Raw genomic sequence first — 25745 nt, forward strand, 5'->3', positions numbered from 1 at the left:
CTCTCGTTTTGTTGGATTCTAACAATACTGATGCTAGCAGCAATGAAAACACAGGTCATGGTACTCTACTGGCTCTCATCAAATAACTATAATTAGCTCGCTAAGTTTCTCGGCAGATCGTAGCACGTGCCTAATCCGATCAGTTGATAAATTTACATACGAAGTAGCTGTTCTTGGATTGTTAGACCTCCCTGGGAAGCGCTCGAGCACTGCTTACAAAATTCGCGCCTCCTACTGAAGTTCTCGAGGTCACTCATCTGTCCTGGTAAAGTGGTGAGGTCCAACTGCAACCCTTCGAAAGTGAACCTAGAAGGTGGGCTACTATCAAACTATTTATTAAAAAAAAAAAAAAACGTAATGTCGATACTCAAGTATCACCATATAAATTAAAGACTTGATCTAAAGGTCTTAGTTACCAGGTTATAAGTCCTTAAAAAAATAAGATAATCTAGTGAATGTCAACGTCATTAAATTTGCAGTTCGGAAATTGTTGTTGTCTCTCCTAAACATTGCAAACTGTGCACATTTGTCAATTAGTTTGTCTAGAATGTTTTATTTTGAAGTGAAGTCATCGCCAGATTAATTTATACATCAAGATGTTTATGTACTAAATGATAACACTAAGTGGCACAAACACACAAGTTATAGTTCAAACTTAAATACCCTGAAAAACATTTCAATGGCTGTGGAAGGAGCTCGGCCTTATAAATTTACGGATTACTGTCGTAAAATATCTGTAAATTTACAAAATTTTAAGAAAGATGGTAGATTTTGTGATGTCGTTTTAATATCAGGAGAAATCCAGATAGAGGTAGGGCTTTTTTATCGCAATTATTTACTGCAATTATAACCGATAATAGGTAATGTTAATTTGACATTAAACAAAGACATCTTCTACATTTAATGGTGCGGAGCTCAGATTTTCACCTGGTTTATGTATACCGGAAACACCCACACACCTAGAATACCAATTATCTTGAGTGGTTCTTACTGGGAATCAAACCCAGTAGTTGTCAAATTAGATTAACTACTGTCCATTTAGATCAATGAGTACACAAAGAATGCAATTGAATGCAATGAACTCATGTTGGATCAGTGGACCACACTGTTTGAATGAGTGGGAAATAAGTATAAGGTTGGTGTAAAGATTCACTTTGCAGGGGGAGTAATGTTAGGGAATCTTTAAATTGATACAAGTGTCCTCTATTGTGGAGCACTGGACTCACCTGGTTTTCGGTTAATGCTTGAAGACATTAGCAATGGCAAGGGACAAATTGTGCTTCATTTTGATTACAATATTATTTTTTCAGGCACATCGTGTAGTTCTAGCTGCTAGTTGTGCTTATTTTGATGCCATGTTCAGTGTTGGATTAGAGGAAAGTCAGAAAAATCATGTTTCACTGCCAAGTGTGCCACCTAATATTTTGCCAATAATTATTGACTTCATATACTCAGGTAAGCTTTCTCTTTATTAAATATTTGTAAGTAGGATTCAAGTAACTACTATGACTGAGGAAAATCACGATCAGAATTTAATATTAGATAACTTAATTTTTACTTCATTTATTGCTCATTAACTAATTGGTAACATAAATTTAATTTATTGTATGAATGAACTCACAGCCAGTGATGAATGGTTACTGGAGCCTATATACATCACAATCTGAATGCTCCTGGTAAAAGTCTCAATTGCATTGCACTATAATGATTGTCCTACCCTTCAAACTGGATAGAGCTACAGCAGAAATAAGTGGAAGGTGTTACTTAGTTATACAATCTTACAATAATAGGAAAATATTAGTAAATGCTTATTATGAAGGATATGAAAGGATAGCTATTACTGACTATTTTACAAACTCATAACTTGAGATGGGTAAGAGCATTCATCAGAAAGCCACAAGCCAACATGACACCAGATTATTAATCTGTGTAGACAGAGGAATTAATTTTGTTCATTCTAAGCTGTAAGATGCAACTAAAGTAGCACTAGTATAAAACCTCCAAGAGACCGTAGAGCAAACCAATTTTGTGTATACATTGGACATGTGTCCATATTAAATTTTTTTTTTATATTTAAAATATTATACATTATTTTGATTTATTTATTATAAAAAAAAGAACACAATATTCCTAACCTAAAAGTACATGTTATTATCCACAACATGCTTCGTCAGATTACAGAAATAAAGTGATCAAGATAATTATATTAATTATATAATAAAAATATTAAATTATGTGATTATCATCAGACTCCAGTATAACAGCTGTAGTAATAGAATATAATTATTTGCTATAATAGTATTACGCCTAGTCCACATATAACATATTGTAGAGGCATGGCTCTCTCTCTGGGGCCTTACTTCATAAAACAAACATAATAGAAACAAAACTAAAATCATGATTAGGACAACAGAATTATAACCATTATATAATAATGATATTCCTCACTTAAAATATTTGATTGCTTCAAATTTGGATACACAAAATTTGGCTTTGCAAAATCCAATATAAGGGTTATTAAAGGTTTCACAATGTATGTATTTCTTAATCAAAATTCTTAGCTATCATGCGTTCAACTACCTAAAATATTATTTTATCAAGAATTATAACTTAATCCTTATTACTTATAACCTAGTTTAAACTCATTGAGAGGTATTAACCTTTAGCTAAGCAAGTTGTACTTCTAATTATCTAATTATTTTTTTATATTATTTGGAAATATTGTACCCAAAAAATTTATTTTAAGTAACTTAAATCAAGTAACGTAATCTAAAAGAGATATAGAACAAGAAATATAGAACTAGATAAGCAGACAATTAGGTAAAACCAGTTCCAACTTAACAATATGTTTACTGTGTAACTTATTAGTAAGAAATATATGTAAAAATATGGTTGTTTTTCAATGAATTATGTCTAGTTGCTATTTCTGTTAAAAATTCAGTAAAAATATTCTGTTCACAGGTGAAATATTGATAGATAAAATAAATGTACAACCACTGTTGATTGCAGCTGATATGCTTCAACTAAAAGAACTAATTGTTGGCTGTACTGAATACTTGAAGGGTGAACTGCATAACACAAATGCTCTTGGAATTTTTAGGTTTGTAATTAGGATTTTAATTTTGTATGTGACTACTCAAAACATACCATACAGCATCACAAATTTATGTATGTGGTTTTGTGTGTATATGAGTAAAATGTATTAGTGTATTTCTACTATAACAGCATTGTTTAACTGTCTGCCTGAGCATGCAAGTTTATAATATTTCACTGCCCATCAGTATCATTTAGAACTTCTGGTGGTATCATCTCGTTTTTACCATCGCACCGCCCGCTACCTGAGTAGAGTTCATTCATGCTGCCTGAAGCCACTGCATTCATCCACAGTGTGTTTCCCGAGATCCTTTTTACCACGTACCATCAGGCTTTGAAATGAGCTCCCCTTCATGGTGTTTCTCGAGTGCTATGACATATCCTTCTTCAAACCATGCTTGTGGAGAATATTAAACGGTAGGCAACAGCTTAGCTCTGCCCCTGGCATTGTTGACGTGCATGAGCGACGGTAACCACTTACCATTAGGTGGGCTATATTGTAAAACGTTAAAATCCTCAAGTACATCAGTGACAGGTGAGAAACGCTTGTAAAGACACTAAAATAGTGGATTGCGGATACACGAACGTTAACCTGCTAACGAAACCCGATCATTTTATATTCGGAGTCAGGAACGAGGCTCCGGGCGGCTATTTCGTGATGGCCTGGAGTCTGATTCTAATGTTGACAGAATCAAAATTTCGATTTTCAAAATCTGTTCCGTTATGCCTTGGAATAGAGTTCGGGTGTTTGTCTCGCATATGTGTTATCGGCACCCATAACAATGGATGAAGCATTAGCTTGGGCTCAATGTGTGTAAAACGTTTATAAAAATAAAACAATAATGACAAAATTTATGATACCGCGTAAAATTTCAGATTTGCTGAAGCTCATAATTGTACTGATTTGGCACATGAAGCACTGGAACATGCGCTAGGAAACTGGAAACACATAGCCCATGTAGATGAACTACTTGACTTACCATTTCAACATCTAATAACAATATTATCTTCAGAACAATTAACTGTCGATTCGGAAGCACAAGTGAGTTTTATTTATGTGTAAGTAATGAATGTAACTATAATATAAAAATATAGATTATGGGCTCGCTAGTTTACAAACCATTGAAATAATATTTCGATTTACTATTGAATTATCCTTTGGTGGGGCCGTTGGGTGTGAAAAATTTAACTTTTCTCGCCGTTGATAAGTTGTATCAAATTTGAGATTTAGTAATACACTTTATTTAAGATTGAAGTTAGACAATGACTGTCCGTGATGTGTTGTAATTCGAAGAGTGGGGCAGTTATTATATAATACAATTGAGACTTCATTTTGCATTTACTGCTCTTGCTAGAGCCAGTGTTAGCAACACTCCCGGTTTGAGCCACGTGAGCTTACCTACACGTCAAGGAGAAGGTGAAATAGCCTCTCAAGGCTGTCAGCATAGGTAGGGTTTTTTTTTTGCGTTCACTTGCGAACTTGTTCAACTTCGTTTCATGTTGCGATGTCTATTGGCTCCGCAGACCGTGAACTAGTTTACACAACGACGTAGAAAAATAAAATCCAGCATCAGGGGCACCATTGATATCATTGTAATACAAATATGTAAATCTTTTTTAGGTTTTGATTATTTTCACTTTACACGTACTTAGTCTGTTTTATTTTATTTTATTTAACTTTATAAACATACTTTCTAGATAAACGGTTATGTTTTTTTTATATATTTAAAGGTATTATATTCCGCTTTGAGATGGCTGGAACACGATCCCGCTGCCCGAAGACGTCACTGCTTCGAAGTGCTCGCGCACGTGAGGCTCCCTTTGATCGCACCGCATATCTTAGACGAAGCCGTGAAAAGCCTACAAGACCCTTCTATTGCGGTGGCTTTAAAAACTGCAGGAGTTGATATGGTATATAAAATTTATTATGAGTCATAACCCTGGTCTACCCAAATTATAAAGCTTATATGAGTGGGGTCGGCAAAACCTAACACTGGCGGTAGGACGTCTTGTGAATCCGCACGGGTAGATACCACCACCTTGCTTATTTCTGCCCTGAAACAGTCATGCGTTTCGGTTTGAAGGGTGGGACAGGGTGGGGAGACCTCAAAACTCATGTTTCGAGGTGGGTGGCGGTATTGAAGTTGTAGATGTCTGCGGGTTTCGGTAACCACTTAACACCAGATGGGCCGTGAGTTCGTCCACCCATCTAAGCCATAGAAAAACATGGTTTGCCCAAAATTTGTTATGTTTTAAATAAATTGCAATAGATAAGCACGAATATGAATCGTGGGTTAGGCCACTTTTGCGCTGACGGCTTCATTTATGTTATAGTGCGTGCGAAACGTGGCGACAGGGGTGAGGGGGCGGGTTGCCTACTGCTCATAACGCACATGAGATTAGACAGTGATGACTAAATAAAATAAATAAATAAATGAAATAATAAATAAATAAAAAACAAATGAACTTTTAGAAGTTTATATTGTACCTATCTATTTATATTGTAATTAATAGTAAAATAAACCAAAACCAAATTAAGTATATGAAATTATTTAATGAATATATACTTATATGAAATTACTCTGACATCCTCTGAATCACTTGTTCTGAACTCTGAACTTGATTCAGAATCATCTTATATGTTTATAATGATTTCGTCCTTCATAGTATCAAATCTCATATCAGTAATGACAGCAAGCGCCCTCGCCTCTCCGTCCCACCGTTCATATACCTAAGACGCGACCAACTAGTTCCGCGCGCACAATCTATACATATAAATAAAATTGGAGTGTCTGCTTGTAATATTGAAATAACCGCTTTTTACTACATGCATATGAATATACGGTACATACACCAAAATAACATTTATTACAATTTTTGTCTGTCTGTCTGTCTGTCTGTCTGTCTGCTTGTTCCGGCTAATCTCTGGAACGGCTTGACCGATTTTGACGAGACTTTCACTGACAGGTAGCTGATGATATAAGGAGTAACTTAGGCTACTTTTTTTATACTAGCTTCGCCCCGCGGCGTCACCCGCGATACGACAATAACCGCGGGTAACATCGCGGGACTCAATTATTCAATAATAACATTTAATGTTTCCGAAGCGAAGCGAGGGCGGGTCGCTAGTAGTAAATAAGGTATATCACAGAAGACAGGTCGGGGCGCGCTGGTGCCGCTGGGCGCGGAGCCGCGGGCGAAGGCTCGTCGCGTGATGCTGGTGGTGGGCGGCAGCAGTCGGCACTCTGGCACGCACCCGCCCCTCGCGTCCGACGACATACTCTCCTCCGTGCTTAAATTCGATCTACATAAAAGGTAAGCAGCAAATCTTACTTGGTATTACACTTTCCACCGCCTGATTCGCTATTGATATCCACCTGTTTTTCTGTTCGAGTATTATCCTCAACTAAAGAAAGCCATTTTTAAGAAAATTTTGAAACAAGTCTTCATTTACCCTTTCATCGCTTTTTTCCCCTACCCATTCGCCGGTAGCTTAATTGACTATTCCAGCTACATGCGGACCATGCGGGTAGGTGAGTTCCCGGTCCCAACCTGAGAGAATTTGCTAACACAAGCCCTAGACAGACTTTAACAATTCTTTGTCGCTTGTAAACAAATCATGCATGCCTTTTAATTCAAACTTAATGTTGTGTCTGTTCACATTTTCTAATTGTTCACCCAATATGACGTTCGGTCGGGTCTCCCATGTAAAACTGAGGTATCGAGCGATGTACAGTTTTTTTAATCTCAGAACTATTTACATGTATGTTTAAGATCTACGGGGGTGTGTTAAAGGGCGTATTATGTTGCTCAATATAGTACACGTATACACATCATGGTACCAACATCCAGCTTCTTTTTTTATTCTTACCTAAGCTTACTCTATTCTTCTTGAGAGACCAGTTCAGCGTAGCCTTTTAGTAGGTGAGCTCATGGGGCTCAAGCCTCACGTCGCTGCTAACATTGACCCTAGCAAGAGCAGTGCCTCGCAGAATCTACCTAGGATCGGAAACGCGATCCACTGAGAAGATCCGGCGTGAAACTCAGTGGGCTGAGTCTGTAGGTTAATTTACTCGCGGAGCCCTTCGTCGCAAGCGATGGGTTCGACGACAACTATGACCGGTGATTGGGGTACCTAAAAGCATCGTTAGTGGATGGGGAGGATCCGAAATGACGTATTTTGGACGACGTCGACTGTTTACCATTCGGTCCGCAGGATCGGGAATGAGACATTCCTCGATATTTAAGTATAAACCTATATCTGTAGTTCGTGAACGATGGCCATCAAGAAACGTAATTAATCCTTAATTAAATAGTAGTTAATAGATATGCTGCTAATGTGTTTTCGAATTCTAATGTATTTCGGTGCGCGGAAATCTTCTTATAAGATACTATTGTTCAATTCAATTCGAATGGAACTTATAAATGTGGTATGATGTATAAATGATTTGTACAGAGAATGGGAGGAACTAGCCCCGATGGAAATACCTCGAATACAGCCCGGCGTAGTTACGTTGAACGGCTGCGTGTATGCCGTTGGTGGCGAACAGGGCAGTAAGATCTTAGCGAACGGCGAGGTCTACGAACCTCAAGTAAGTAGCCGCTCATGTGACAGCTAAGAAATTCGCGTTTCACTTTAACATGAAGTTCAATGCTTTATTTTCAGACCAACACATGGTCAAGTATATCGCCGATGAAAGAAGCTCGCTGTGAATTCGGCCTCACCGCTTGGAAAGGCTGTCTGTACGCATTCGGCGGCTGGGTGGGCTCTGATATGGGAGCTTCCGTTGAGGTGTACGATCCGCTCTCCGATGAGTGGACGATAATCGGGAAAATGCCAGAACCGCGTTTCGGAATGGGAGTTGTCAATTATCAAGGTGTGGATTCGATATCTTTAAATCGATTAAACCATATAAAATTTATGTATGTATGTAATTTATTTATTCATAAAAAGTTACACTTTCATTTAAACCATGCCCGCAAAACTGCTTACGCAGTTTGACTGCAGGTAACTCGCTTTATATAAACAGAGCTTATAAATTATGAAGTTGGGTTATATTAATACAATTAATTTACGTAAATGGTTACAACGTATTTAACAAGTGTTTTTTTAATAAACTTTTAAAGGACAATGCCCATTTTCTATGGGCGTTTGGGCCCCTAAAAAGTTGTCGTGTGATGATGGTTTTAACTTAATTTGATAGACAAAGAAATATCGTTTCATATTCAGAAAACGATTTTTATATTCTCACCCAGGTTTAAGAGAAATCTGTTTTTTTCTGCACCTAAAATTAAGTTGTTAATTGTTTTCTTCGAAATCAATCAAATCAAATGAAATAAATAAAAAATATTCAACATAAATGAAAGTACATACTTGTTGAACGTCAAAAGAACTAGTGCCAATTCACAAGAACTAGCCTCCGTCCTGAGAAGAATTGGCAAGAAACTAAGCGGGCATGTCTTTTTTTTTAATATTACATTTTTTTTATTTTTTTTTTTTACAAATTTACAATAATTGCTCTCATCATTATTTACAGTATTAAATAAGTTAATTGTGGTTAATGTTGCTAGAAATAAGCCCTTACGTACATTTTATTATTATTATATTCTCATAATAATAATAAAATGAAATGAAATCCCGAAGCCGGCAACGATATTATTGTTGTTATTTTTAAATTCGCCAACAAGCAGCCAAAGAGCGTAGCCTATACAGCCTAGTCTGTCGTAGATCTCTTTTTATTGCTTTTTGGGAGTTTTGACGTCAACTCGATGAATAGCACATTGAGTGAGCGTGAATTTCCGCAGACCTTTTATCTTGAAAAAAAAAAATTGTCACTGCTATGTTAGCCACAGTATTATTTAATACACAAAACAATACCCAATTTGTATATTAGATCACAATAAACTATTAAAAAAACATTAAAATAAAACTTCAAGTGACGCTTCACTCGGGTTGCTGCCAAAACTCTCTGATCATATATAATGAGAATAGAGTAATGGTAGGCCATTGAGATTTTTACTAATCCAATCATTAATATCTAAAGATATTAAATAATTCATGGTTTTAAGTAATAATTATTATTACAATACATAAATATTGAATTGAACAACAATAAACTAAAAAATCTGTGAATTATAACAATTACCTTTTTTTTTTATTTGTTGTTCAAATCACAGACAACTATTTCGTTTGTCAGCATATAGGTTTACTATAAGGCTGTATGGGCTAATTTGCCCTTTGCCTATTGGCGAATTTAAAAACTATGGCACTCAGTTTTGGGATGTTATCAAATAAGTTATTTATTAATTTTTTTTTTTTTTTTTTTTTTTTTTTTTTTTTTTTTTTTTTTTTTTTTTTTTTTTTTTTTTTTTTTTTTTTTTTTATTGCTTACATGTGTGGACGAGCTCACAGCCCACCTGGTGTTAAGTGGTTACTGGAGCCCATAGACATCTACAACGTAAATGCGCCACCCACCTTGAGATATAAGTTCTAAGGTCTCAGTATAGTTACAACGGCTACCCCACCCTTCAAACCGAAACGCATTACTGCTTCACGGCAGAAATAGGCAGGGCGGTGGTACCTACCCGTGCGGACTCACAATAGGTCCTACCACCAGTGAAAAAACTGTAAAACAATGCCAGGGTGAAAGAAATGTTGATACATAAACTAAACAACATGAAAAAATAAGGCATAGTTTTTCAAGTAGAAATAGTTATGTCATGAAGTTGGCCCACTTTTGGGCATTGTCCTTTAGCAAGTATAGGCTCACGTCTTATGTCCGTATGTATGAAACTCGTATTTTTAACGTTCTATCTCCATAGTAAGTTTGTACCATGGGTTTTTCAAATTTACCTTTGGACATTGACCTTGTGCCAGTTTTATGTTGCACCGAATTAGTTAAAATATAAAATTAATATAAAAATAAATATAAAATTTGTTTTTGTATTTCAGGTATAATATACATAGTGGGAGGGTGTACTCCCACGTGGCGGTACACGCGCGACCTGCTCAGCTACAACCCGAGTACGGGCGCGTGGTGCTCCCTGGCCAACATGAAGCACGCCCGCAACCAGGTCACTGCCGTGGTGCTCGATCACCACCTCTACGTCATCGGCGGCAACGCGCCCGGCCCGACCGTCTTGTCTTCCGTCGAGAGATACAGCTTCGAAAATGTAAGAAAACATTTCATTCTACATAACAGTACCTCATGCTCTTTATGGCTAAAGCAAGACTGATTCTTCAATATGGTGTCCATTTAATGTCAATCATATATCAAGTGAATGACGGTACTTAGAAGTCGTCGTGGCCTAAGCGATAAGACGTTCGGTGCATTCGTGTTGAGCGATGCACCGATGTTCGAATCTCAAGCGGGTACCAATTTTTCTAATGAAATACGTACTCAACAAATGCTCACGATTGACTTCCACGGTGAAGGAATAACATCGTGTAACAAAAATCAAACCCGCAAAATTATAATTTGCATAATTACTGGTGGTAGGACCTCTTGTGAGTCCGCGCAGGTGGGTACCACCACCTTGCCTATTTCTGCCGTGAAGCAGTAATGCGTTTCAGTTTGAAGGGCGGGGCAGCCGTTGTAACTATACTTGAGACCTTAGAACTTATATCTCAAGGTGGGTGGCGCATTTACGTTGTGGATGTCTATGGGCTCCAGTAACCACTTAACACCAGGTGGGCTGTGAGCTCGTCCACCCATCTAAGCAATAAAAAAAAATAAAAAAAACTTTTGGGGCTTTCATTTCGTAATTCACCGGTCATCGTTCTAGTCGAACCCATCGATTAATAATTTAATATTAAAACAATAATAAAATAAGATAACGCTATATTTATAAACATTAACAAAAGCAAAACATTAATTGTCCCCTTCACACTCATAAGCTAGATCGCGCGAGAGAGAGATGGGTAGACTTTTCATGATGCGCATGCAGTGCGACGTCACCCCGCGCGCTTATTCACAAACACTACACAAGCGCAACGTGTGAATGTGTTGAACGCGAGCTACATTGTAAGCGGAGTGGGGGGTGTTAGGTTTTATTGTCGTTACGGATTTTTGAAGTGAAAACTTCTTTAGAATCGTTGTGATTTCAAACCGGATGCAACGGAAAAAACGACAGGTAAGAGACACAAATACAAAAATGTGTAGGATGAAGCCAGCAAAGAATGAGACAGAAATATACATACTATTTAATACAGCGCCATCTGTGAGATTTTTTAATACTAACGTGTGTATGAAAGCTCTTGTAGTGAATTTTAATTTAGGATTATACGTGAAATTAAAATATCAATTCACAGAGGGCGCTACCTTACAACTATTTACTAATGACAAAATTTTACATATACTTAAGACGTTTAGGATAATTGTATTTTAATTTTGGAAGGTTTCACTTCTACCACGTGTGAATTGCACACATTTTGTTTTTTTGATTCGATCGCTGCGCTCAAAGCCCTCGATAAAAGCTATGCAATAGCTTAAAAAAATCGTAATTCGTTCTGCAATCCTCAATCTACGCCATCTCTTGACACTAAAAACACGGTGCTTGTGACAAAAAACTAAAATTTCTGAAATATGTTCATCGTCATCAATTTGATTCTGTATATTCGGCTCGTTGATAATCTGTCCGTGCGTGCGGCAGGAATCGTGGGAGGAAGTGTCCCAGATGCGATCGGCGCGGGCGGGGTGCGCGGCGGGCGCGGCGCACGGCGTGCTGGTGGCGGCGGGCGGCAACAGCGAGCACTCCGCCGACCGCGCCTTCTACCGCGCGCTCGTCACGCTGGCGTCCGTCGAGGTGTACGAGCCGCGCGACAACTGCTGGCGCGAGGCGGCGCCGCTGCCGCACGGCCTGGCCGAGGCCGGCGCCGCGCTCCTCTGACCTTCGCTCAAACTCTTTGTTCCTAATCTCCCGTTGCTCTGTTGCGACAGAGCCGCGCGTGTCTTGCGATTACACAAAGGACTATGTTTACAATTTTTGAATCGCTTATGATGTTCCTACTGAAGGAATATATTCATTCAGAAATGGAGACCTTTGGTGCCGAATATTTAAGTTAATGCACGCTATTTAGAAAAGACTAACAAATCAAAATGAATCCCGAGGACTTGAAAAATATTTATTCAACGGTCATTTCGAATCTCATTTGTAAGATTAAATGTTTGTGGGCTAAGGGTGGATTCGACCAAACTTAAATTTATACACGAGTAACTATACGAGGAATAACCTATTCCATGATTTTAATCTCGAGTAAATCCATAGGCGTTTTTCCACTTGCGCTAGGAATAACAATACGCGAATAGCAGAGTGAACGGTGAACGAAAATAAAATCCGGCAAATAAATGTTGTTGTCCAACGGCATAGTGTAAGAGCATACATAGTGTCAACTCGATTTTGCCGAATTTTAGTGTGAAAAAGTACCTGTAGTGTAAGATAGAGAGAGAGAGTATTCTTTATTGTACACCAAAAACAAATAAACAGTGCGATACATTATCAAGATATCTAGCTGTCAAACGTATTAATTTTATTTGTTGTTTGTTTGAGGGAATTGTCAAGTTTTGTCGTGTGGTTTTATCTTTTTTCGTTTAAACGTTGCATTATACAATGCCAGACTATTAATAATAATTTAGTGCATTGCGTTGACTTGAAATTAAAACAGAATAAATATTTATGAAATGACAGAAATCAGATGTTGGACTGACTGACGCCATTACTTTATTCTAGGAATAGCTCCGTTATTCCGTGCGAAACGGCGGTATAGTAACAATTCCCGAATAGGTCCACTATTCTTAGAATTGTAGATGGTAAAACGTAAAATTGATTTACTCTCGATTAACTGACGAGTTATTCTAAGAATAAGATTTACTCTTGTTTGGTCGAATCCACTCTAAGTTTGTGTTTTGATAATATTAAAAGCTCGAACGATGTCGATGGTCGGTTGGTCCATTTAAAACTTAATATTACGTATATCACAAATTTCCAAAAAAATATCCTTCCCAAAAATATAAATTATCTGTTATGATATATAAGTAAGAATGATGCTGTTGGTATATTATTGAAACATTTTTTACTTTTGTTAATGTCGTTTCGTCGTCGTGAGAGGGAACAAATATTTCTATTTTTATAAAGAAATATTTTCTTTAAACACTTAAATAATTTTGTAGGTTTAGTCCCTAAAATTGTTTTTAAACGACATTATTATTTTAATTTAGTTATTCACTGATAGGTATATGGAAATGATATACATACAGTACAAATTGATGGGTTCTAACAATAAAATAAGAGCAGCACCAGGATGCTTGATCTTTGATTGAATTTAGTTTTTCGTCCCCCAAAGTGGCCAAACGCCCCGTTTCAACTTACGACTTACCTAAACAAGATAATTGGAACTATATACTTTGAAACATAAAAATGAAGTATCAATTTCATTGGTAAATCGGTCTTTCAAAATGAAACTCAGGGTTGCTTCGCTTACATGTTCACAATGTTAGTACAGTACTTAAAATTTTAATTAGATAGTTAAGTTAAATATATTTGTATTCCGCTACTGCAGGCAGATGAGACGAAATTGAGTAGTAGCTAGTAAAGACCGCGATCGGGTGCCCGTTGTTCATTTTTCTAATTCTTAGAGAGACTAACTGTTAATGTTAAAATACTCTGGTATGAACAATTGTTTCCACCATAGCCACATCAGCCGGCAAATTGTCGGGATGTATGCTTTTTAATTCTTTATTGTTTATGTCTTTTTTTGTTATGAACTGTTGAGTATTTCTGACCTGAATTTACAAAAATGTAGTTCGGGTCCAAGGGTACGCCTAAATATGAGTGGAGCCGAATGTTAAAAAATGTATGAATTAAGCACTTCGAAAAATATGTATTTTGTGGAAACTGTGTGACAACTCTATTAAAAGGCTTTCTATTAATTACAACAGTTAATGTTTAAGTAGCATTTTAACTTTAAAAATTAATAATAAAAATTTGAAAAGCGTCTTCAAAAATAACACTTGAATTTGTAGATGAAGAACATAAAGTCTTACTATCGGACTTTAACCGCTCTTTCTGACACAAGTGTAATCCAACACAATTTACCTACGTTAGATAATTTTATTTCTAAATTAGCTTTTATCGACATAGTATTTATAATTGTACTATATCTATTACTGAGCAATAATTCCTTCTCTGCCATTCCACTTACCTTACCTGACCTCAAATGGGTACATAATGACATTCAAAATGGAACCAAAAAAGGATTCGCAACATTCTATAAAACCCGGAAACTTTTATAAAATCATGCAACACTGTTTATTCCAGAAAAATGTGCTTGAAAAGCCCGAGAGTTATAGAAACTATAGACATTACCGTGGTGTCAAAAATATCTTCTATAGAGAAAAATGCGGAAAATGCATTTTTCGAATAACTCGTTGACTGTTTTTTTTTAAGTAACGCTTTCTGAAATTGAATGGTGGGTTGACTGTAGTTATAAATCATAATTTTTTTTATAATGTTATCTGAATAGCTAGGTTAGCGTTGCCCCATTTTTTTTAAAGAATGAAATATGATCTCTGTATGATTTGTAACTACAGAGAAAGAATTTGAAAGTATTCGTATTTAAATATAATAATAATATAAAAATAAAATTTTGCAACTTTTATATTATATATACACATAAATAATATTTGATATATATAGATGATATTGTTAAAGGTTTTTCAAGGATTAAATTGGGTGATATTACAATAATTAAATGATTTTCACAACAAATTTTCTTTCATTTTATGAAGTTGATTAAAGTTTCCTATGTCAAAATGTCGATTTAAGGATTACATTAAACAAGCGCATAGACCTATATAGTAGGAACACGACATATTGTTCTATACGTACAATTGCTTATCATTATCGACCAGAAGTGAGGTAGTTAACAAAAAGAAATAAATAACACAGAACTGGCCTAATTATATTTCACTGAATTAACCAATACTTCTAACAAAATGATTTCAATTTACTATTAACGAAAACTGTTAAAATTACACGAGTCCTAAACATGTTTCAACAAGAACCGCACACACGAACGCCACGCACAAAAAAGAGGCAAAGGTTTTTTCCTACCTTAGCTGATAGCCTTGAGAGGCTATGTCAGCGTAACCCTAACTTTAGTAGGTGAGCTCACGGGGCTCAACCTGACGATGTTGCTAACACGAACCCTAGCAAGAGCCGTGCTTCGCAGAATCTACCACCGGATCGGAAACGCGACCCACTGAGAAGATCCGGCGAGAAACTCAGTGGGCTGTGTCTGAGAGTTAATTTACTCGTCGAGCCCTTCGTCGCAAGCGACGGGTTCGACGAGAACGGTGACCGGTGCTTGAAGTACCTAAAAGCACCGTTAGTGGATCGGGAGGATCCGAGATGACGTGTTTTGGGCGACGTCGACTGCTTTCCATTCTGTCCGCAGGATCGGGAATGTAGTTACCGGCGGCCACGATGAGAGGGTTCTCGTGTCGTGCCGCTTTATCGAAGTGGCGCATGGACGCCGACTGCAGATACTTACTGATGGACTCTAAGTCCAGGTCGTCATGGAGGTTGACGTTCCTGACGAACCACGGGGCTCCGACGGCTATCCTGCAAAAACGGGATTGAATGATTTGAAATGATTTTAAGTGTATGCGGGCCGCGTGAGCGAACACTACACTTGCATAGGTCATGACGGGGCGTATGCAAGTTTTGTAGAGTGTCACCTTATTTCTAAGGGACATTTTACTTCGCCTACATATCATCGGGTAGAGACGTCCTAGAATGAAGGCGGCACGGTCGCGTACCGTCTTAATGTGGGGGCGGAATGTCATCCTACTGTCGAGGGTGACGCCTAAGTATTTGACCTTCGGGGCCCACGGTATGGGCTGGTCGAACATCGTGATCGGGTGAACGGCGGGGGCGGGGGTATTGACGCGCCTAGTCGGGAGGGGGATGCTCAGCGTGGTGTTCGGAGGGCGACCCCTTTTGAAGAGCACCGCTGTGCTTTTCGTGGGGTTGATGTTGATGCGCCACTTCCGGAACCACTGTCCCATGGTGGTAGCTGCGGTCTGAAGAGGCAAAGGCGCAGCAAGGGATCGTTTTTATAGTTTTAGCGCTGGCTCTCGGTCGGGGCTTGCCTGGACTCGGTAACATTATATAAATAGCACCCATTTTGAAGGCACACACATAAACATATATCTATCTCGTTCTTACTCAGCACTTTAACTCGCAGGAAAACAATATAACAGTATTTCTGTGCGTACATAATATGAAACATGAATATACGTAAATATCTCCGTCTCCGTCTAATGACGCCGAAAATCCGCCATGTTGAGCGCACCAAATGTCATTGTCACGTCAGTTCGGCCGTCTGTTTTGGGTTGTACATTATTTATTGACTTTGATATCGATTTAATATGATTGCTTATATAAAATTTCATATTTTATCATGCTTAAAACATACAAAAATAATAATTAAAACGTATTTTATGGGATCTTAAGAAAGTCGATGCCCCAAAACTATTATCTATATATATTTAAATTCATTATGGAGCCCTCATCCGAAAAATCGGACACCATTTTTTGGTCGGAATCTATTGATCATGACACTAATCATAAATACCTCTTTAAAATATGTCATCAAAACATATTTAGACATTCTGTTTAGATATTTCGGGAAAAAGGCTACCGACAAAATCTCTTCGGAACTATTTAAATAAAATAGTTTTATTCCGCAGTGAGTAAAACACTATTGTAAATTCGTTAAATATTTAATAATTAAGTGATTTTAGAGAGGAAGTCACAAGGAATGACGTTTGTAATTAATGAATAAATGTTCTGTAGGTGTTTTTTTTTCACGCGGTCCCTTGATAAGTTTACAATTTGAATCACTCTCAAGTGAAAGTGATTCAAATGGTGCGGCGCACCTTCCTTGAGATGCGCTGCGGTAGTGTGTTACGGACTTTAGGTCAGTAAAACAATTAAAATAGATTGTAATAGTCTAAGCAAAACACGTACTCAAAATACAATAACATTTAGCATGCTAGAAATGGGCAGATGGCACTGTACTACGCCATATCTTTATGTTTTGCGACAAACGACAACTTTATAAAATCAGTGTAGCAACTTTTAAAAATCATCATATCGTTTACTTGGCAAATTCGAAGGACGAACTTGTCTTAGATTTCACACATCTAAATCATATCATATTTGCACATAACAATATACCTACTTACTTCCCATTAAAGTATAAATTCTACAAATAAATAATACTCAACAATATTTAAAATAAAATGAGCCAAGAACGTTTATCGATAAAACCTGATAACATTGAAATCTTTTGTACAGCACTAAAACCGCCATGTTTTGTGGTCAGATGACGTCACAGTGGCACGAATTTTTTGTTGACGTGTAATTTCCATAGGTTTCCTACTTCAGTGAACAAGCGTGAGATTAAATTGGAAATCAATTTTTTAATCAGGTTGGCGTCCGTAATCATATGAAATTATTATGCAATGTGGACGTGACCTCTAATATTAAAAAAAAAGAAATAATAAAAGTTGTGTACATATCAATATCTCAAATGTTTTTATTTATTTATTAAATAAACTGCAAATTACACATAAATTTAGCTTCAAGGCTGATACCCTGACATGGGGTAAATTGGGATCCTGGGGTAAATTGGGACAAACCTGCGGAAGATTCTCAAAGTACCTGTAGCACGGAATCTACCTAATTTTGTTTATGTTCATATTTATCAATGTATAGAAGAAAAACCAAGTTAACTATGGAAGTACTACATATGAGTTAAGTTGGTCCCAAAAATTCGTCAAATTAAATTGAAAATAGTGGTTGAAAAGTGCATTTTAAAACAGCTTAAAGAACTTTTAAAAAAAGTAATATTATCGTTGTTTTTTCAATAAGATCACAGTTTATATAAGTTTTTAATACACCTGGAAATACCACAACAAACGGTAAGTTGCAATATTCTTATTTTAAATACAATATTTCGACAAAATAAAAAATTTATATTTTTTCCTTTCTTTTTGGGGAAAATTGGGACGTTTGTAGGGTAATTTGGAACGAGACTGGAAAAATTAGGGACGAGAAAACACAAAATTGGAACGCCAAAAGACAAAATAGGGATGGCTTGTTAGGGTTGTCACTGATATCTTATAATAGATTTTTTAGCCTATACTATCACTTAATTGCGTGATGTAAAGAAGGTTAATGTGTTTATCAGTTAGTTTATGTAAGTATTATAGGTAAAAGAAAAGTATATATATAATTACTTTTTTTTGCGAAATTTACCTTGTAATATCTGCCCGGTCGTATGTTCTTTATAGCAATAAAAAAAAAAAAAAGTTAAAAGAACTCAAACGAATCAAAACTTTTGTTATTTCATAATCTATTCACGCGTCGAAGCATGATTTTGTTAACATTCACAACGAACACACACAAATAAAAACAGGCCTCAGATTTTAAATGTAACATTAATAAAAAATCCGAGATATCCAATTATGAGTGAGTGAATTAATTGAGTTTAGTTATTTAGCTTAGAAAGAATTTCTTTTATTTTTGTTATTATTGGCAGTAATCAGATAAAGCTGTTTTTTTATCTTATTCACCTGATATCTTCTTACTCTTGCTCAAAGATCATTTTGAAAATGTTGATTAAATAAAATTGTATTAATGCATTTTCAGTCCTTTTGTTTTCTATTTTTTATTCTATTTTATGATTTTGTTTCAGAGTTGTGATTTTTAAGGAAATTAAATAATAATTTTCTAAAATACAACTTGCACATACTTTTTTTGATCATTGTATTGTTGATTATCATTCACGTCACATCGCTTCGGAATAGAAACCAGCTTAATTTACACTATGTTGTGTATTGTGCTTAAATTATGGATTGTATTCATCATTTCGGTCCATATAAATAATTATATGGCACCTACCTATATATCGCAGTACTGCGAGTTGACAACCCTTACAAATATCCCAATTTAACCCTTAACCGTGTCAATTTACCCCGGACGCTGGGTAAATTGGGACGGCCATTATTTTACCGATTATTTCTTTAAAATGAATAATTAAAATAATGTAACGGTTTTTATCACCTAGGTACGTTCAAGACTCAACTTATTTCTTTGGTTGAGCAGTGACTATTTAATTGGAACTATTTTAAAATTCAATCTGAAGGTCGATTTTGTCCCTATTTACCCCATTGTACGGTATTTATTTACTACTACAATTTACAGTTTACAGCCTCTTTAACACTTGGTTGTATCTTAGTATCGTCTCCATTTTCACGATAATCTCCAGTATCTACTAGATTGATAATGCTGGAAACCTGGCGTCCATAGCATGAGCAAGTTCTTCCACCAAATATAAACGGCCAATTACACCTTCGAAAAGAGAGATGGGTCTGTCAGGTCGATGTAGTTCGGTCCCGGGTCGCTCTAATGCACACCACTCCATGAAACAACACGCCCGGTATAAATGAAGTGATTTCTAAAAACAATTTTTTTTGGTACATTAATAAGTTATACTAAAATAATGATCATGGGTTTTTACCACGGCAACACTAGTCGCGAATTGACGGAACATTCGCGACATGACATCACTGTCATTTGAAAATTTATGAGACAAATTTATTATACTCCTAGCGTGAAAACAGCAATCTTAACGATGGATGAAAGGCAATTTGGTTTGAGCGACATTTTCGCAATTTTACAGGAGAACCAGTTATAGTTTCAAATATGGAAAAAAAATTATAACAAAAAACTTATTTAGTTATTTGAATGGAGTCAACTTAATTGAAGTTCAGTTAAAAACATCCAACTGTTGATGCTAATCTATACTAATATATAAATCTACAGTGGTTTTTACGGATGTTCCGTTATAACTACTGAACCATGCATCCAATTGACTTGAAACTTGGTATCCATGTAGAAAATACATGTACTTAATGGATAGGCTAATATTCATTTTTTTTTCTGTTGCCCTTGTAGGCAGACGAGCATACGGCCCACCTGATGGTGAGTGGTTACCGTCGCCCATGGACTTCAGCAATGCCAGGGGCAGAGCCAAGCCGCTGCCTACCGCTAATACTCATATAAGTGTAGGACTCCCTAATAATAATGACAATAAATAATAATGTTAATTTTAAATGCTCAGCGAACCGGGCAAGTACGGCTTGTACCAAATAAAACTTAACTTTAATTACAAAGATAAATTTCGCTTAAACCAAATAGCCTATCACCCTTCAATATGAGGTGTTATCATAATAGTATCAAGCGGCCCCTACGGTATCCGAAGGTGCTGCCTAAACAGCTATGTTTGTTGCATTTAAGGTTTTTGAAGTGAAAACTTCTTTAGAATCGTTGTGATTTCAAACCGGATGCAACGGAAAAAACGACAGGTAAGAGACACAAATACAAAAATGTGCAGGATGAAGCCAGCAAAGAATGAGACAGAAATATACATACTATTTAATACCGGCTCCATCTGTGAGATTTTTTAATACTAACGTGTGTATGAAAGTTCTTGTAGTGAATTTTAATTTAGGATTATACGTGAAATTAAAATATCAATTCACAGAGGGCGCTACCTTACAACTATTTACTAATGACAAAATTTTACATATACTTAAGACGTTTAGGATAATTGTATTTTAATTTTGGAAGGTTTCACTTCTACCACGTGTGAATTGCACACATTTTTTTTAATGGTTCGATCTGTGAATGAATTCACGGCCTGCCGTTAAATGTTTTCCAAAGCCATACTACTAGCAACGTAGATGCCCTCATGTACCATGAGACACAAATTTCAAATCTCAGATCTATAGTACAAAGACTGCTCAGTCTTTCAAACCGGAACGCATTACTGCTACACTTCTGCAGAAATAAACGGGGTGGTCGTACCCATCTGGGCTCACATGACGCCATTCCACTAATAATTACGCTAATTGTAATTTTTGCGGTTTTTTTTAATTCCTCGCTCTTATTCCTTAATTGTGATAGTATTTCGTGAACTCGCAGTACATGTCCTATTAGAAAAATTAGTACCCGCCTGCGAGATTGGAACACTGCCAGTCGTGACGACTTCGGTTATTAGCGGTAACAAATTATGAATATAGGCCCCATATTTATTAGCAACGATGATCTTTGATTGTTGGTGTAAATCCTGGGACGGGGAGATAAAATGGTGTAATATTGTATGTTTTTCTCAGACCACGCGGTGTGTATATCAGTCTCTCGCGAAAGAATCTTATGTCTCTATGATTTAAATTGTGCCCTTTATTGTAGGTAGTCTTTTTGTGTATAATAAAGAATGGTGTAGAATATACTTAATTAAACACTAAAAGAACATTATATAAAGATGTGCGATTTTGTCGTTAATACTAAGCTTTTCCATAAAAAAGTTAAACAGAACAAAAGAAACATTCCCGATCCTGTGAACAGAATGGAAAGCAGACGACGCTTCTGAAGGCTATCAGAAGAGGTTAAAAAAAACGAAATAAAAAAATATACCTTAGTGGCTTGAAAAAGTTGAATGAAAGCGTAGGCATTTCCACTGACTCCATGACAAAGACTGTAACCTTTTGTACAGAGTCCACGTTGCCATATAACCTCTCCACAATGCAAAGCGATTTTTAAATATTTTTCATCTTCAAATACCTGTAAATTTTAAGCAATATTTATAAAATATCCGCGGGCGAGAACGCAACTCAGGAATCGGAAGGATGAGAAGGACACTATTAATTTGTTTACGTACAGTGTGTAAGTAACAGTTTTTTTTTTTTATTGCTTATATGGGGACGAGCTCACAGCCCACCTGGTGTTAAGTGGTTACTGGAGCCCATAGACATCCACAACGTAAATGCGCCACCCACCTTGAGATATAAGTTCTAAGGTCTCAAGTTAGTTACAACGGCTGCCCCACCCTTCAAACCGAAACGCATTACTGCTTCACGGCAGAAATAGGCAGGGTGGTGGTACCCACCCGTGCGGACTCACAAGAGGTCCTACCACCAGTAAATCAGTACAGAAAAATAGTACAGTAAGTACCTGATAGGCTAATATGCATAACGGCACGAAACCAGGAGCCCCATGACACCACTGGACCAACTTGTCTCCGTTGCTACTGTTCAAAGACGACGGAAAATTTCCACTCGGAAACTGTTGACTCAATAACCAATCCAGTGTTGGTTTTATGAATCGTCGAATCTCGACAATGTTCACGTACAAGCGAGCCTTAAACGTAGAAAAATTGAAAGATTTTATATTCATTTGGAAAGTACTTAAAGAAACACGATAGAAAACGTGTTTATTGCATATTGTTTCCAAGGCTTTCTTGGAAACAATAAGCCCAACAACAAAAATAGCTGACGCTGGTAACGACGCTTATGGGCTCACAATATTCTTTGCCAACAATTTCAGAACCTCGAAATGCTATGCGTAAATCTTATTTTGAATATTATTTAGTTGACACTAAATACACTCAAATAGGTTTTAATTACTGGAACAAAATTATTAGGCAATACAGTTGAAGTAATTAGCGATAGTTAATGTGTATTTATATTGTATTATGCATCGTGCCATTAATGAACAAAATGGCGATAGTAAGGGCTTGAGGTACGTAAGGGCGTGAATAATTCATAAAGAATCAATGATAATAACCACAGCTACAGTTGACCTCACATTCCGACTTCCCCTCACATACCGACTGGTCCAGATGTTGACCGAGAACGTTTTCTCCAGAGAGTGTCTGCACCGCGTCCGAGCTGAGCCGACGGCAGAGTGCTAAGATTGTGTATGTGACTAGAACACGGCGCAGCAAAGCCTAGCGTGGGAGGAGCGCACAAATAGAAATCGAGATATCTCTCCCGAGCGCCACCAGAGGTGTAGCAGTCTTGCAGTAACAGGCCACGTGGTGTCAGGCCCGCTGATCGTGGCGCCGATAAACACTTAACTTTACTTATTTAATTTAAGGTGGGCAGTGCCTTAGTTGTGCCCCTAGCATTGCTAACGTCCATGGGCAACGCCACTAACCACTCACCATTTGGTGGGCCATATGCCTACAAGGGCAATAATAAAAAACACGTCGGCGAATAATCACTTACCTGTAATAGCATATATAGTATGCCAGCAATTCCGTGAGCAGCACCAAAATATATTTTATCATGCCATTGCCACAACAATGGACTTGAACATTTTGTTTGCTGCGACAGTTGTTTTCCAGATTTCAAAATACTGTTGATAACCTGGAAAATATTGCATTTAGTAAATAAATTAATGTTATTTTTTTTGTCTATATTAGTGGGCTGTGTGTGTGGTAACAAAATCCTAATTGTATAGTGCAACAGTTGTCCTAACCTTCTACCTGGAATGCATGGCTGTTTTGCAGGTATGTGGTAAATAACAAAAATGAAGATATATGTTCGAGTAGACTCACAATATACAACAATTGGCGGATCCACAAGCTGATTAAAAAATGCATTGATTGTGAACAAATAAACTTGTTTTGAGGACATACCTTTTCAATGTGATTAGCAGGAATAATTTCTTTTCCCGGAATGTGCTTATTGACAAATAAAAGTGCATATAGGTATCCTGATTTTCCATACAACAGTTCATCAGGTGCTTCATTTAATAATGAAATTAAATTCATTAACCTGGGAATAAAAAATCTGTCACAATTACTCATTTCACGAAATCCTATTTCATTTCATAAAAATACCATTCATACCTTTGTGCTAAGGATTTGTAATCAGGTAAATTGTCAGGTCTCTTGTTACCTAGCCGATACGAGATGACAGTTGCAAGAGCTAATGGACCTGCATCTCCACAGAGAAAACTTATCCTTTTCCCTTTTAATTCTTCCAAATGTATGTATTTTAAAGCAGCCTGAAATTTTTACATAAAAAATGTAATGTACTCATAGTGACTTAACAATATTAAATTTATCGTATTAGTTACAATAGTCTGTTAAAAAAATGAATGTGACATATCAGAGAACATTTCTTAGAAGGGAACATTCGTAAAAGGGAGCCTTTTTAGTATTTGACTATAAAACTAAAGGAAGTAATTATTATACATTCATCTACTTTGATTTATTTCAATTCTACACCCATTCTAACATACCTTATTCTGTAGATGTTATTTTTTACCTGCAATTCTTTACTGGGGTCATTCATTTTCAAAGAGCTTGTATAATAATATAAGGCCATACCAGCAGAACCTGTATACACCGTGTGGTCATAAAATATATCAGATTCTATTTTTGATAATAAAGTTTGTAACTTTACAGCCTTGAACTTTTCTAATTTTATTTTAAATTTTTGCGAAATCTAAAAACAGTAATTTACTATAATTATTATTTATCAATTAACACAATAAGTAATGGCAGAAATGACTAGCAATTTGATCTGGAAAATACAGGTTATGTAGAGATTATTCCAAAAATTAATTTTAAGTTAATATTATTCATTTTGGCTTCAATATCTCCCAGTCCAATTAAATGGATTGGCAGACATCACCCATGGCCCATCTAATATTAAACTTATTAAATCGCATAGACACTACAATATGAATACCAAATCCAAGATTCAATTATATTTCTAAATACATGTCTTAATCTTTAAATGCTGTGGGGCAAAAAGACATGGTCGTAGAAAATTATAATTCTGATTGTAGCTTCTAGATCTGCTTATTTTAAGTCAGACAAATTAGGAAACAAGTAAACAGCCAAAACAATTCAATTGCCTGGGTTCATTTTCTTATCAACTTTAATACAAACAATTTTAAATTATGCTCGCTGACAGTTGATAGTTAAAATATGATACATTTTTACTAAAAACATTAGTAACTGCTCTAAGAATTTTACCTCCTTAGTATATTTTTTATCACTATATAAGACAGAATTTGTGCTCCATACAGCAACAGTGCAGCAAGATTTATAAGACCTCGGTATTGAAGACTTCTATTGTCATCCCTGTTATTTGTACTGATTTAACAACATTTCATTAATGTTCTGTATGAAATTTATAAAACAGCAAGTACTGAATATCTTTCCGGTTCTTAAAGTTGGTGAAACTGTATTCCAACTGGTGGTCAAGGGGATGTAAAAGAAGCTGTTTAGATCAATGTTTACTTACCTGTTCACCAGATTCGTCCAGAACATTAGCGGCACTATCTGGAGAATAATCATCATATTGATTATCAAAAGCTCCCCTCGGTGCCATTTCAGGTGTACTTTATTTTAGTTTTATAATTTTTGGATAATAATTACGGAGACCGAACTATTAATAGAAGGCAATACAATCGGTACTCCGATATGAATAATTAGGAACAAAGTGTATTATTGTAGAAAAAGTAAATTTTTTTACAGTACCGTACATATTTTATAAAACATCAACAACTTCAACAAACACAAACATTATGTTTTTAAGTTTATGATCTGGTAACTAAGACCTTTAGGTCATCTCTTATTATAATTTATATTCTTATTTTTATGAAAAATTATAAGAGTGAAATGAAATGAAATGAAGATGTATAATTTGAGACATTGATCAACTGGGATGAAATATAATCTCAGTGAAATGGTGGTCATTTAATGAGATTTTTCCAGTGGACTT

The 25745-nt window shown here is 36.3% G+C and overlaps 2 protein-coding genes across 6 annotated transcripts; one reads left to right on the forward strand and one right to left on the reverse strand.

Moving 5' to 3' along the window:
• The first annotated feature begins 481 nt into the window (after positions 1-481).
• Positions 482-13394, forward strand: LOC114251540 (actin-binding protein IPP). Of its 3 annotated transcripts, none has more exons than XM_028185843.2 (10): positions 482-811; positions 1311-1455; positions 2962-3100; positions 3970-4135; positions 4825-5004; positions 6245-6408; positions 7550-7685; positions 7760-7970; positions 10046-10266; positions 11746-13394. In XM_028185843.2, exons 1-10 carry the CDS (start codon positions 680-682, stop codon positions 11980-11982), a joined length of 1731 nt encoding a protein of 576 aa, XP_028041644.2. In that variant the 5' UTR covers positions 482-679; the 3' UTR covers positions 11983-13394. The 3 variants fall into 3 exon arrangements, with proteins under 3 accessions (XP_028041644.2, XP_028041645.2, XP_089586676.1); XM_028185844.2 differs by having other exon boundaries at positions 6248-6408; XM_089730550.1 differs by lacking the exon at positions 482-811 and adding an exon at positions 1116-1135.
• A 5947-nt stretch (positions 13395-19341) lies between these two features.
• On the reverse strand, positions 19342-25568 carry LOC114251541 (lanC-like protein 2). 3 transcript variants are annotated; one of them, XM_028185845.2, is made up of 8 exons: positions 25266-25568; positions 24279-24458; positions 23858-24015; positions 23645-23783; positions 23232-23372; positions 22177-22362; positions 21640-21786; positions 19342-19618 (listed from the first exon to the last, which is right to left on the reverse strand). In XM_028185845.2, the coding sequence occupies exons 1-8, from the start codon at positions 25350-25352 to the stop codon at positions 19436-19438; spliced, it is 1221 nt and encodes a 406-aa protein (XP_028041646.2). In that variant the 5' UTR covers positions 25353-25568; the 3' UTR covers positions 19342-19435. The 3 variants fall into 3 exon arrangements, with proteins under 3 accessions (XP_028041646.2, XP_089586678.1, XP_089586679.1); XM_089730552.1 differs by having other exon boundaries at positions 19342-19512; positions 25266-25545; XM_089730553.1 differs by lacking the exon at positions 24279-24458 and having other exon boundaries at positions 25266-25542.
• Between the last annotated feature and the right edge of the window lie 177 nt (positions 25569-25745).

The sequence above is a fragment of the Bombyx mandarina genome, chromosome 10 (genome assembly GCF_030267445.1).
Source record: "Bombyx mandarina strain Sakado chromosome 10, ASM3026744v2".
Lineage (NCBI taxonomy): Eukaryota > Metazoa > Arthropoda > Insecta > Lepidoptera > Bombycidae > Bombyx > Bombyx mandarina.

What these genes read in the sequence shown, in the direction of transcription:
- LOC114251540 (XM_028185843.2), top strand. Translation starts at nt 680, where the DNA reads ATGGCTGTGGAAGGAGCTCGGCCTTATAAATTTACGGATTACTGTCGT. An exon ending in AAACTGCAGGAGTTGATATG is followed by an intron (nt 5,005 to 6,244) that starts GTATATAAAATT and finishes GGTATATCACAG; the next exon opens with AAGACAGGTCGGGGCGCGCT. An exon ending in AAATTCGATCTACATAAAAG is followed by an intron (nt 6,409 to 7,549) that starts GTAAGCAGCAAA and finishes TGATTTGTACAG; the next exon opens with AGAATGGGAGGAACTAGCCC.
- LOC114251541 (XM_028185845.2), bottom strand. Translation starts at nt 25,352, where the DNA reads ATGGCACCGAGGGGAGCTTTTGATAATCAATATGATGATTATTCTCCA. An exon ending in ACCCCAGTAAAGAATTGCAG is followed by an intron (nt 24,016 to 24,278) that starts GTAAAAAATAAC and finishes TAAAAATTTCAG; the next exon opens with GCTGCTTTAAAATACATACA. An exon ending in CTGCTAATCACATTGAAAAG is followed by an intron (nt 23,373 to 23,644) that starts GTATGTCCTCAA and finishes AATATTTTCCAG; the next exon opens with GTTATCAACAGTATTTTGAA.